The sequence below is a fragment of the Vigna angularis genome, chromosome 6, assembly GCF_016808095.1.
Source record: "Vigna angularis cultivar LongXiaoDou No.4 chromosome 6, ASM1680809v1, whole genome shotgun sequence".
Lineage (NCBI taxonomy): Eukaryota > Viridiplantae > Streptophyta > Magnoliopsida > Fabales > Fabaceae > Vigna > Vigna angularis.
This window is the reverse complement of record NC_068975.1, coordinates 6122837-6137197: the sequence shown is the minus strand read 5'-3', so window position 1 is coordinate 6137197 and position 14361 is coordinate 6122837. Positions and strand designations below refer to the sequence as shown.

General features: G+C 33.9%; 2 protein-coding genes across 2 annotated transcripts; one reads left to right on the top strand and one right to left on the bottom strand.

Moving 5' to 3' along the window:
* Positions 1–6303: 6303 nt before the first annotated feature.
* LOC128197578 (uncharacterized) lies at positions 6304–7037 on the bottom strand. Its single transcript, XM_052879672.1, has 2 exons — positions 6810–7037; positions 6304–6731 (listed from the first exon to the last, which is right to left on the bottom strand). The coding sequence occupies exons 1-2, from the start codon at positions 6966–6968 to the stop codon at positions 6336–6338; spliced, it is 555 nt and encodes a 184-aa protein (XP_052735632.1). The 5' UTR covers positions 6969–7037; the 3' UTR covers positions 6304–6335.
* A 3253-nt stretch (positions 7038–10290) lies between these two features.
* On the top strand, positions 10291–12172 carry LOC128197479 (uncharacterized). Its single transcript, XM_052879529.1, has 4 exons — positions 10291–10890; positions 10970–11193; positions 11264–11521; positions 11602–12172. The coding sequence occupies exons 1-4, from the start codon at positions 10291–10293 to the stop codon at positions 12170–12172; spliced, it is 1653 nt and encodes a 550-aa protein (XP_052735489.1).
* The last annotated feature ends 2189 nt before the right edge of the window (positions 12173–14361 follow it).

Sequence of the window (14361 nt, the reverse complement as noted above, 5' to 3'; positions counted from 1 at the left end):
ATAGCCTAAGAAGTAACTCTTGGACAAACCTTCAATTTGGTGGAGGTATACCTGAGTGTTATGAGGTTAATAATAAATTTTACTTGGAGGGAATGTGTCATTGGTGGGGTTATCAAGACCATTTTATTGAACACTTAGTATCATTTGACTTGATCAATAATGTGTGGATGATGACCCCCCCACCTTTAGACATACCCATGGATACATATGATAAGTTGGAAATGTATTTGGTGAACAGAGAATTATTTCTCTTAAATGGATCAATTGCTTTGATATCAAATTATCCACAAACAACGACCTTTTACGTATCAATTCTGATTGAAGTTGGTAAGAAGGAAACATGGACTAAACTCCTTGTTTTTGGACCCATACCATACATTAGATTTCCTATTGGAATAGGAAATATGAGTAATATACTCTTCCAAACAGATGATGGTGATCTTGCCTGGTTTGATTTAAGTACCCATGTATTGCAAAAGCTTGGTGTCAACGTACAAGGTCGTTTTTCCCAATTAGTTGTTTATAAGGAAAGTCTCATTAGAATTGAAAAAGAATAAATAGTTAATATTTTTTCTTATTTTCATTTCAATAGTTAATCATTGGTTATAATACATTCTGTTGTACTTGTCAATTTCATATTACAAAAAAACATATGATTAATTATGAAGCTTTTGTTTTGATATGATGTGAGAGTATTGTATGATTCCAAAATGTCTATTTTAATCATGTTCAATTACATTTTAATATGTTAATTTCCTTTATTCATGAAATTAGTTAATTATTCACTATATTAATGTATTTAAATAAAAAAGTATAAAATGTTGATAGAGATGTGGAGATTTTAATCTACCAAAATCTAATTTTAACATGTTAAAAGAGACACCCCTATAAATACTTATGATTATTGATGATTCTAATAAATTAAAGCGATTATCTACCTTATTAAAATGTCTTTTACGGTAATTTTTTAACATAAATAATAACATTTTAATATAAAGCATCTTTTAATCAAGAAATCCTATCACCAAGAAAAGCTTGTTGCATTCTAAAGAAAGATTTCTAACTATAATGTAAAGAAAAAATCGTGACGAGAGAAACTTATACAAAAATCATTTTTTATAACTAATTTTTATAATAATTATAATCCACCCAATATAATAAGTGATGCAAGGACGAAATTATAAATAAGATAACACTTTCTACATTGGTTGTAGTTATAATTATCAATAGAGAAAGTGAATGTGATTGCACTTATGTAATAAAGAAAAAAATTCTATATTTTTCTAGTCATTACTAATATATAGAAAGTAATTTCTTATTCTTTTTGTTTTTACTTGTAAAGATAGAGACAAAAAAAAGAGTTCTCAAATTTCAAATCCCTAACCCTCATTATAGTTTTTCGTCTAATTCTTTTTGCTCTTAGCGTCCCAACCCTTCTATCTTCTCCCCGGCCTCCTTCATTTTCGCCTTCACCATTCCCACTCTCTTCTTCGAATTGAACCTCTCTCTCTTTGTGTATCATTGTCATGCCAAGGCCATCACTGATATTTCCACAATACTTCATTCTCTATGTTCTTCAACAAGTGACTCAAATCGCTTTTTTTTTTCATATTTGTGACAGTGCCACCAACTTATGAGCCATCGCCATTCCTCCAAACACAAAGTTGCGCATGGTCGTCGCACAAGAAAATGCCATCATCAAAGCACCAAAGTGAAAACACAAGAAAACACTAGAAGGGGTGTTGAATAGTGTTTTAAAATCTTTTTTTTGCAACGTCTTGTGAATTCATAAGAGATAGGTAATTGATTAACACTCATTGTAAGACTTGTATAAATAAAATGACCTTTTAATTTAATTATTTTATTTTTGGATATTAAATAATAAATTATTTTATGAAATGGTGTTGAGAAATATTTAAAGAGGTGAATAAAAGTAAATTAGTATTTATTACATTATTAATTTTCAAAAAGAGTTGAATGAGTACTCAAATATAATTGTTTGCATTATAATATCAGTGGATGGAGCTTGATCTAGTGGTTGTTGTGTGTATTGTTTCTAACATTTATAATGAAAGAGAAAGTGTAAGGGTAGTAATATTATTTTATAGCTTTTGTGCATGTGTTTGGAAAGAGAAAAGTTGAATGCGAGGCTCTTTTATGTTCATGGTCTCGGTTGGAGTAGGTAGCATTTTCATTGTTTGCTTTTGTTTATGGAAAATGTTTTTTCAACAACTAATTTTTTCCAACTTTTTAACAATGCCAAGTGGCGGCATTTGATTGGTCCATTTCAAATCATATTTTCATAAATGAAATCGTATGTAGAGGGTGTTTTGCTAACAAATTTTGTTTCGCGGGTTCTGAAATATTATTTCGTAAAAGGGTTCATCTTCTTCTTCTCAACAAATTGAAATCTCTCTCTCACTGTTGTCTCTTGGTTGTCCGTCGTTCTCACCGACCACCGTGACGATAAGGCAAGGCTGGAGTACTCGACGAGAGATATGAGAATTTGCTACTAGGGAATTTATTATGTTTTAAATTTATTTTATATTTTTCAATAATGGATTTGAAGAATTGTAAGGATTTATTTTTATACTGTAAGGCGATTGATCTGTTGAGGTTTTTATTTCGCGACGTTATTTAAATGAAAAAATTTGGTGTAAATTTCAGAATTTTATTATTGTCAAGTGGGCACTCAGTTAAGGGTGTTACACTAAACTCATTGAAAAGATCTTGTATTATCGATTATAGGCACGAGAACAACAAGAGTGCCTCTAAGGGACAATGTTCCCTGGATGTCAATGATCCTATCAATAACACTATAGCAACCCATAAACCTATTACTTACAAGTTATGACCTTAAAACACAACTAGAATCTATGCCAATTTACTTCTTCTTCTCTATTGCAAATGAAATATAAAGAAACCTAAATGTTATGTGTTAAGAACTCGGTAAGTGTACCGAATCTTATCAAGTAACAATAAATGGTAAGACCAAGTATCATTTCCCAAGAGACTCACGGCACTAAACAATTATGTAATTACTTAACTCATTAAGACTTTGAAAAATAATTAAGGGTTTTGTAAATGCAAAAAAAAAAAATATGAATGCAATTTTGATCAATTGAAAAGAAACGCAAAAGTGAATGATGATGTTTGAACTATGAGATGAAAATGTTGTTGGAGTTTAGATTTCACCTAATCACTCTCATGTATATAAGAATTCTTCTTCATTAAATGTCAATGTCACTTTCTAAATTACTTAGAACCCGATGTCTCGACAAAAGAAGCCTATCTTTAATTTTTAGACCACAATGTCTTGCATCTTTAATAATTAATTTTGCATTACGAACGGAAGCTTAAGACAACCAAGTGTTCTATCCTATGTCTAGGCAATAGTTCCCTTGGTAGAAATTCCCCAGTTCTAGGTTTCTAGGTATTTGTCAATAACAAAGAATACCCAAAATCATGCCATGAATGAGTTAAACATAACAAGCATAGAGTAAAGGAGAATAACCCTAACAATTAATGAAAGAAGCATATATAATTTGGAATTAATTCAAATACATGAGAGTTTAGAGGTTACATCTTCCCCAACAACAAATTGAATTTAGTTCCCCCGTGTCATGGAGAAACTAGATGTACAATGGAATGAGAATGAAACATAAACCCCCCTAAAAACCAAAGAGGAGAGTTGGAAAAGTCTGAATTTGCGTCACTTAATTATGTCAAAAGATACCCCCTCTAGGACATGCAAGCACTTATATACAACTGAATTGGATCATGGGCCAATGTCGCCAACGCTCAGCGCCCCTACTTAGGGCGATCAAGTGAGCTTGCGAGAGAAATGGGGCTCAGCGCCCCAAGAACGGCGCCAAGGCGTGAAACGATACTTGAAGATTGGCGCTCAGTGTCCCTGAAAGGGCGCTCAGGCGTGGGTGCGAGACCTTCAATGCTAAGGGTCCAAAAGAGGGAGCCCAAGTGTGGTATCGAGACAACCAGTGCCCACGATCCTAGAAAAGGGCGTCCACGGACCTTCTGGTGCTCTTTCTATCCTTTGAGTTCCAACTTCTTGACAATTTAACTCGTCTTCCAATTCATTCCAATTTCCCACAAAATCAAATGAATTAGTGATAAAATCCTCAAGTATAACCTCAACTCTCTTATTCACCAAAATAAGCTTAAAACAAGAGAACTAGCAAGTTTCTTGCTCATGAAACCACAAAAGGGCTGCAAGAAATTGACATTCCATGACTGATGAGCAATGGAGAAAGGGAAAGACAAATTCGCGATTGGAGACGATAAATCTATAGATATTGGGTAATGGTAGACTTCGAAAACAATGGAGGTTGGGGTAGACCAAATCGCAATGGTGGTTGTGATAGAGGAAGGGGTTGTGACCGAAAGGGAGGAAGATATTAGAAAGAAGAGAAGTAGGAAAGACTGGGACGTAGGGTTTTCGAGGGGAGAGAAAAATATTCTAGATGTGACAATACGACGACTAGATATTTGATTATCTCGACATAAAAACTCATCTCCATCCATGGTTATTTAATTTTTATTGAGTAGTGGTACCATGACACACTTTTATATTCATTTGACATAGAGTACATGAGTAAAATGACCATAAAAATGTAAACTTTTGTATTTTTTTCAAGAAAGAAAAGAGTAAAAAGTAAGAAAAGAATAATGTCAAATGAATATAAAAAATTTAGATGTGTCAAAGAATATTTTTCATTTTTATTCTATCTACGTCCCTGTTGGGAAACAGATATACACATACCTACACCAATACTTACGTTTTTACTATTTTAAATGTTAATTAAGTATACTTTTTGTTTAAAAAAAAACAAAAGTTATATCAAATATTTATAAATCAGTTTTCATTGCTTTAATATCAAATAAGAATTAAATAAAAGTACATAAATAAGTTATGAAACTAAGGGGAAAAAAAGTTAATATAACATTTTAAAATTAAGTAATAAATTAAAGATATTTTAATAATTTAAAAAATGATGGTGATGCATACGGAGATAGGTATATGAGGATAGATATTGAGACAAATGTGAAGATGTTTTTATATGCACTCCACTTTTGTATAGAAACCAAGAATTTGGTTTTTTTAAATTGCATTATTACATGGTTAAGTTTAATTTTTGTATAAAAATGCATTTTTATGGATTAATTAGTACAATAAGAGCTTAGCGTAGTTGAATTTATTTAAACTCATCTTTCAATAAGAACTTTAAATTTAAATCATTCAAGTTCTTTCATTTATGAAAGCATCTTATAGCCATATGCTGTGTTTGTAAATAAAGTTAAGTTAAACATGTATTGTTTTATTAATCATAGACAACTAGAAATAGACATATATAATAATTGAACCGAACTCAAGTATAAAAAAGTTTATTTCTGCTTCCTAGAATAAAAGTGACTGTAAAATTATATGGATAAATAAAACTGAACTGCTTTTACATATGTAAAATACTTTTAAATGTTTAAAATTAAATTATCTGGTAAACTCATTCTATAAATTTGTTCGCTTAACTGCATCCATATTAGATAAATTTACATCTTTGTACGCATTTCACTATTAATCAAGTACATAAAACATGTTATAAAATTCATTCTATAAATTTGTTCGCTTCAAAAAAATTGTTTTGTTTTAGACATAAAATTATTATTCTTTTAAAATTAGACAACACGTAAAGTTGTCATCATAATGGTTTAAGTAATGGCATTTGTATGATTGTAAACTATTTTATTCTTAAAATAAGTCGTAAAGAAGAATATTATAATACCCTTCTCCTATTAGCTAGCCTTTTACATTTTAGAAAATGATGATTTAATTAAGAACTTTAAATTTATTCATTAAAATTATTTCTTTTACCAGCATCTTATAACTGTTAAATGATCTATTGTGTTTATTCATTGAACTGCTTTTAGAATTTTGAATCACTTTTAAAGGTTTAAAATGAACTATCTTATGAACTAAAATTAGTTTCCTAAATTATTTTACGTGACCCAGACATACATGTGTTTATGCACTCCAATTTTGTATTAAAACTAAGAATTTAGTGTTTGTAAATTACACTATTACATGGTTCAAGTTAATTTTTGTATAAAAATACAATTTTTATGGACTAATAAGTAGAGTTCAAGAAGAGCTTAATGTAGTTGAATTTATTTTAGTCTTACCTAAATACAAGTAGGCTCTTTATTTTAGCTAGTTAGAAATTCTAAAGGACCGAACAAAAAATAAATTATCTAATTGTGTACAAAGTGGAAACAGAATTTATTAAATTTTGTAATTGTTTATTCATTGATTATATTATATTTTAGATAAAGCTTACATTGATAGGACAAGTTGAGGATGGTCGAGAAGGACAGTTGATGTACTGGGGAATAGGGTTGTTATTCAAACATAGACGTATTTCAATTAAATCCCCATTTTCGCATTTCAGTTGTGGTTCAACACCAATTGGGGATGTCCTTATGGCTAGGATAATTTTGTTTACTTCGTAAGTGTTGCCAGGCAATATATTTGAATATCCAAGTATTTGTTGGATATCGTTATTTGCATATATATCTAAGGCCAGCTTGAAATAATCAATTTCTGACATGTTTGAACACGATCCATGTTTGCTCCATTCATGAGACCAGAATTCTTTGTTTGTCCGAATAGTAGTATAACTTGGCCAATCTTGATCAAGTTTAGTAACTAATTCCTTAGTCTAATAACAGAAAAAAAAAAAAGTCATCTTCTGATTATATAACACCAACATAATATTATTAAGAAATCAAAAACTTACCAAGTAAATAGATGAATTTTTGCTAACAGAGCAAAACTCTGGTTGTTGCTTCCCATAATCAGAGGGCCACAGTCCATGTATAGTAAATTTGAATGGTTTGGTTGTTGAGGCATCGCAGGTGTTATACTTACAAAAGCCTCTTGGCCAAGTTTGTGCCATTTTCCAGTACTGAAAACCTACTACCGAACCACAAAAGAAGAGAGAAAGGATGAAAAAAACTTTGAGACAATTCATGGTGAAAGTTGATGGAAAATGATAATTTAGCCATCTCAATTTATAGTGCCAAATTCACCTAACATTCATAATTATTCACTTCTAATTCATAAAATTTAGTAATACTATTATACTTCTCATTAAATTCAACGTTATATTTGAAATTAAATCTGTAATAAAATATTTTGCGATAAAAAAATTAATTACATTTTCATAAGAAGAAATTATATATAATATTTAAATAATGTTAAATATATTTTTTAGTATCTAAATTTTATAAAATTATATACTAATTTTCTTGTAAATTTTAAACTAGTTAAAAGGTTAGTTCAGAGTTACCAAATATAAAAGACCAAAACTTATTCTTTACCTGTTTATTTTCCTACTTTATCTTCATATTCAATTTTTATTTTAATGGATGATAAAACACTAAAATAATATGTTTTGACATTAATTTTTAATGTACATAGTTTTGTTTCTCAGTCGAGAAATTTCCTCCACAGGCATGTTCTGAAAGTTTTGCTCACACGTAACATGATAAAATATATGGGAAGAGTTTCTGCAGATGCCAGCATCTATAATGATACATCTAATTTTTTATGGATTAATTACTACAGTTGAATAAAAGCTTAGCGTTGTTGAATTTATTTAAACTCATCTTTTAATTAAGAACTTTAAATTTAAATCATTCAATTTCTTTCATTTATGAAACATCTTGTAGCCATATGCTGTGTTTGTAAATAAAGTTATAAACATGTGATGTTTTGTGAATCACAGGCAGACAACTAGAGACACACAACTAGATATAGGTATAAATTGAAAATTAAGTACAAAAAAGTTTATTTAATTAGAAATGTGTTCTGCTACAATCAAAGTGAATGTAAAATTGTAAGGATAAACAAAATTGAACTGCTTTTACATATATAAAATAATATATTAAACGTCTAAAATTAAATTATCTAATAAGCTAAATATACCTACTTAAATTATTTTACATGCATTGTATTTGATAAATATACGTCTTTGTACGCATTCCACGTCATAAAATTCATTCTATTTTTATGTGCAAATATAATAGTGATTACCGTTTATGATAATTAGATAAAGAATGGTTGTTATTAAATTTATTTCTCTCCATTCATTCTCATACTTAATTTAAAAAATTAAGTATATTAATATTCATTTATAGGTTTAATCATTCACTAAGTCCCTATTTTCCCATGGAATCTCAATTTCGTCCCTTTCTTTCTGAAAATATCAATTGGGTCCCAATTTTATGAAAATTGCAACAAATCGATCCTTTCCGTTAAATAGTGTCAAACGGCGTTACGGTGTGTTTGACGTGGCACGCTGTTGTGGACGTGTGATCTGACGTGGTTGAAGAGAGCAGGAGCAGTGGGGCACGTGGAAATTGAATATTTTATAAGTAAAAAGAAAAGAATTGTTTTATAAGTAAAAAGCACGTGGATATCAAATTAGGGATTCTTCTCAGTACTTCTAAGGTTCGGTTCGTCCAAAGTTGATTTCATTTCAGAAAATTGGGGTATCAATTTGGGTATTTAGGGTTGAATTAAGGTTGACCTTCAGAGAGTGTGCAGTTGTCGTCGTCCTCATCGGAGTTGTGGGACCTTCTTCAGTTGCAATCTGGAGTGGCCAGGTCAGTAAAAGTTTGGTTTTGTTAGAAACCTTTATCTTGCGATGTTGGGTGGTGGTCCCCGTCTATGTATTGTGTATTATTTTTTATTGCAATGTTGTGGTCCCGTTGGTCGGATTGTGTTCCATTTTTTATTGCAATGTTGTGGTCCCCCCATGCCCCCCATGTTTAAAGTGATAATTTTCTGTGTGTGTGAGTGTGTTTTGGTTACGGTTTTAATACATGTTTTGTCGTGAATTGATTATATTATAGGTGTACAAATACTTATATATAGTGTTTTGCATCATGGACGAGGATATTGAGGTTGTCTTTCACCATGGAGGGAAATTAGTTAACGATGGGAAGCTTAAGTATGAAGGGGGGGAGACATCTAGGTTTATGTTTGACCCAGATGTTTGGAGTTATTTCGTGATTGTTAGTGTAGTGAAGTCTTTGGGATACGATGGGCTTAAAGATATGTGGTACTCTGTAGGAGGGGCTTCAATTTTGGATGATAAGTTAGAGCGTCTGTGTGATGACACTGGTGCCATGCATATGGTTAATTTAGCTAGGCTGAATGGTGAGGTCCATGTGTTTTTGATACACCCTGTTTCTGAACCCGAAGTCATACATATGCTGGAACATGTTGGTAATGATGAAGGAGAAGTTGAAGAGAGGGGTGAAGAAGTGGAAGTTGAGGCTGTAATGGAGGAAGAGGTTGATGGACTTCAAGTGGAAGTTGAGGCTGTTATGGAGGAAGAGGTTGTTAGAGTTGAACAAGTTGGTTGTGTGTTGGAAGAGATGGGTGAACAAGTGGAAGTTGAGGCTGTTATGGAGGAAGATGTTGTTGGAGTTGAACAAGTTGGTTGTGTGTTGGAAGAGATGGGTGAACAAGTTGAAGTTGAGGCTGTTATGGAGGAAGAGGTTGTTGTAGTTGAACAAGTTCAGGAAGTTGGTGGGGATGGTGAAGAAGTGGAAGTTGAGGCTGTTATGGAGGAAGAGGTTGATGGTGATGGTGAACATGAAGGTGTAGAACAGAATGAAGTTGAAGCAGATGTGGAAATTCGAAGTTGGAATTCCTCTTTTGAGAATGGTAGTGGTGATGGAAATAATGAGTGGTTGGAGGGGCTTGTTGATATCAATGTTGGTTGTGATATAGATGATGATATACATGCAGAGTTCGAGGGAAATGTGGAAGTGGAAGTCCAAAGTATGTCAAATGACTCTAGTGGACCATTAATTAGTGGAGCAGAAAGTGGAGCAGAAAGTATGTCAAATGTTGGTTGTGATAGAGGTTTATCAGATGATGAGTGGGAATCTGAAAAATTAATTAGTGGAGCAGAAAGTGACTCTAGTGGACCATGTTCTAGTGTAGAGGGTTATGGGAGTTTTCCAACATTTGTGTTGCCAAAAAGTATGGTTGACTTTAAGTGGGAAGTTGGGATATATTTTGCTGAAAAGCAAGACATTTTGGAGGCTATAAAAGATTATGCGTTGGATAATGGAAGAAATATACACTTTGTTAAGAATGATAAACAAAGAATCAGGTTGAAGTGTGTGGGTGCAAAAGGTGAATGCCCTTGAAAGTTATATTTTGGTTATATGAAGGCAGTGAAAACATGGCAGTTGAGAACAATGGTGGACAACCATACTTGTAGCAGGGAGTTCAACCTTAAATTAATTGATGCCAAGTGGTTGAGCAAAAAGATACACAATACTATTAGAGATAATCCTACAGTTAAGGGTGTGGATATAAGGGAAAAAATTCAAAGGAAATGGAACATTGGTATTTCTAGGTGTATGGCCTATAGGGCCAAAAACATAGCAACAGAGCAAATTGATGGCTCTTTCAAAGAACAGTATAAAAGGTTATATGATTATGCCCATGAGTTGGTGGCCAAAAATCCTGGGTCAACAGTGAAACTAAAGGTTGAGGATGTGGGGGGTAAAGTCATTTTCAAGAGATTCTATGTATGTTTAAAGGCTTGCAAAGACAATTTTATGTCATGCAGGCCAATTATTGGTTTAGATGGAGCATTTTTGAAAGGTAAGTATGGTGGTGAGTTGTTAACAGCTGTGGGCCGAGATGGGAATGAGCAGATGTTGCCAATTGCATACTGTGTTGTTGAAGTTGAGAACAAGGAGTCATGGAAGTGGTTCCTGGAACTGTTGGTAGATGACCTTGGAGGGGCTGAAATTTGTTCCACATTTACCTTTATATCATACCAGCAGAAGGTAATATTAATTTGTACATTTTAATTTGAGGTTGTTAAGTATTTGTTGCCTGTATTCATTACTAGTATATTGTTTGCAGGGTCTACTTCATGCAATAGATGAATTGCTTCCTGGAGTTGATCAAAGGTTTTGTGTGAGGCATATGTATGCCAACTTCAGGAAGAAATACCCTGGTAAAAACCTGAAGCGTTTAATGTGGAGGGCAGCTACAGCCACACATCCACAAACATGGGAGATGGAAATGAGAAACATAAGAGCAGTAAACGAAGATGCTTATAAGCATTTGATTGCCATCCCTCCAAGGTTAGTCTTCAAAAGTATAACATATTCCTTATTCGTATAATGTTAATAATAATTGTATTATTTGTTGTAGGTATTGGTCAAGATCAAGGTTCACTGAAAGAGCTAAATCTGACACCTTAGTAAACAATATGAGTGAGGGCTTCAACAGTGTCCTCGTTTCTGCCAGGAGTAAACCCATCATTACGATGTTGGAGACGATACGGCTTTACCTCATGCAAAGATGGGCAAAGAACAGGTCAAGCCTATCATCATTTACTGGATCCATCTGTCCCAAGATTCTATCCAGATTTAGAAAGGAATGTCATTTAACTCAAAATTGGATTCCTAGGTAAATTTCAGTAATCACTTCTATGTTATATATTAATTTACTACTGTGCCTAATAATTATTGTTGTCTTCTTGTACACAGTTGGTCAGGCAACAAGCTATTCGAAGTTCGTCACATGTCTAACAATGGAGATAAGTTTGTAGTCAACCTAGATGAGTCCTCATGCACATGCAGAACTTGGATGATGACTGGAATCCCCTGTTGTCATTCATTGGCTGCAATGAAGTTCCTCAACATTGATGGAGAACAATTTATTGAGTCTTGCTACATGAAGTCCAAATATGAGGAGACATATTCAACAATCATATATCCCTTAAATGGAGCCAACATGTGGAACATTACTCCATATCCTGATGTGTCTCCACCACACAAAAGAGTAATGCCTGGACGACCAAAGAGAAAACGAAGGCTAGAGCAATGGGAAATGAGGAAGGATGAATCAAGAATGACCAAATCTGGCTTGCAAAAGAGATGTGGCATATGTAGAGAACATGGCCATAACAGAACTCGTTGCCCATCAGCAACCCAACCAGGAACTGTGCCCAGTACATCAGCAACCCAAGCAACTCCATCCACTCAACAATCTGAAATATTCTGTACATCAGCACATCAGCCCAGTACATCAGCACATCACTCTGGGAATCAACCGTAGTAGAAAGTAGGAATTAACTGATGCAAATTTGTAATATTTTTGGTACTGCAGTTGATATTAACTGATGGAACTTCATATTGATAGCTGATGTAATATTCTGGTCTGTATGACAGCACTTTTATGTAGGAACTTCAGCTTAATTAAATTTCAGCAGATATGCTTCATTTGGTTCCATTTATCTGTTGTGTGCATTGATGTTATGTTGATATTAAAGAACTGTTTTGCTGTGCATTGATGTACTACTTCAGCTTAATTAAAAAACTGTTTTGCTCTGGGCATGACTCAGAAATAACAACACAGAACGAACGCTTTAAGATTCAACCCAAATTAAAACCGAACGCTAGATACGGACGCCTTCAAGTTACTCGAGTCTGCCGAACGTTACAATCACTAGTATAACAAAACGCCAAAACCGAACGCTCACAAACACTACCACACAGACCGAACGCTTTAAGATTCAACCCAAATTAAAACCGAACGGACGCTCGCTAACTGAGAAAACATGCAAAATCAACATCACATATAAGGAACGAACGCCTACAAGTTACTCGAGTCTGCCGAACGTTACAATCACTAGTATAACAAAACGCCAAAACCGAACGCTCACAAACACTACCACACAGACCGAACGCTTTAAGATTCAACCCAAATTAAAACCGAACGGACGCTCGCTAACTGAGAAAACATGCAAAATCAACATCACATATAAGGAACGAACGCCTACAAGTTACTCGAGTCTGCCGAACGTTACAATCACTAGTATAACAAAACGTCAAAACCGAACGCTCACAAACACTACCACACAGACCGAACGCTTTAAGATTCAACCCAAATTAAAACCGAACGGACGCTCGCTAACTGAGAAAACATGCAAAATCAACATGAAGTACATTCCATCATAAGAACGAGCGTCACATATATGACCAAAAATTACAAACAATACAAACTTTTATAGTCAAAATAACTTTGGTTCATTGCATTCTAAGTACATCCCATCATAAGTACAATGAAATCATGGTGATGGTGAACGAAAAAACACTATTGTAAGTACAATAATGTTCACCACAACAAGAACACAGACAATCCCTAACAGTACATTAAGCCTAATTCCCAATTTCTTCACAGAGCAGTCCAAATCACTTATAATCTTCCATCCACCTTCCATTGCTTCTCTGTTCAGCAAACACTCAGACTTGCCTTCACACTTTGCACTGGTTTCCGTTTCAATAACCCCATGATCTGCATACCATGTGAAATAATTGCAACCACCATCTTCACCACCATTCTGTACAACAAAACACCAATCAGGGCACCCTGGAACTGAAAATAAGAACAACGAAAAACCCAACAAAAAACCTTACCTTGAACTTAGGGCAGCCCCAAAATTGCTTGCCTCTGTTCTTGACTGTTCTTGCAGTTCTGATAACACATTTCATCCCACAATAGCACAACGGACTACCATTGTTGTTCTTAACTCCTCGAGCACCACCACAGACCACATTACTATCTTGCTTCCGCCACCCGCTGCATGACGAAGACGAGCAGGGATGCATCTTCAACCGCAACTTCGATTAAACCGTAGAAGTACTCAGAAGAATTCGATCTGCACGAAACCTCAATCCCTAATTCGATCTGCACGAACCCAACCCTAGAAGTACTGAGAGAGAAGAATCCCTAATTCGATCTGCACGAACCGAACCCTAGAAGTACTGAGAGAGAAGAATCCCTAATTCGATATCCACGTGCTTTTTACTTATAAAACAATTCTTTTCTTTTTACTTATAAAATATTCAATTTCCACGTGCCCCACTGCTCCTGCTCTCTTCAACCACGTCAGATCACACGTCCACAACAGCGTGCCACGTCAAACACACCGTAACGCCGTTTGACACTATTTAACGGAAAGGATCGATTTGTTGCAATTTTCATAAAATTGGGACCCAATTGATATTTTCAGAAAGAAAGGGACGAAATTGAGATTCCATGCGAAAATAGGGACTTAGTGAATGATTAAACCTCATTTATATAGTTAATACTGCTTCATCAAAATGAGAAGAAGTTCAACCAGTACTTTCGAAGACAGGTTCATAGTCATATGTATATAGTCATATGTATGGCTGTAAAGTTTTCCATCTGAAAATAAATCATTAAGAAGCTCTAATAATTGGCTTCCCATACTAGCCTTTTAT

Coding starts and splice junctions, on each gene's coding strand:
- LOC128197578 (XM_052879672.1), bottom strand. CDS start 6,968: ATGGCACAAACTTGGCCAAGAGGCTTTTGTAAGTATAACACCTGCGAT. Junction 6,732..6,809: donor AAAATTCATCTATTTACTTG/GTAAGTTTTTGA, acceptor TTCTGTTATTAG/ACTAAGGAATTAGTTACTAA.
- LOC128197479 (XM_052879529.1), top strand. CDS start 10,291: ATGGTGGACAACCATACTTGTAGCAGGGAGTTCAACCTTAAATTAATT. Junction 10,891..10,969: donor TTATATCATACCAGCAGAAG/GTAATATTAATT, acceptor TATTGTTTGCAG/GGTCTACTTCATGCAATAGA. Junction 11,194..11,263: donor TTGATTGCCATCCCTCCAAG/GTTAGTCTTCAA, acceptor TATTTGTTGTAG/GTATTGGTCAAGATCAAGGT.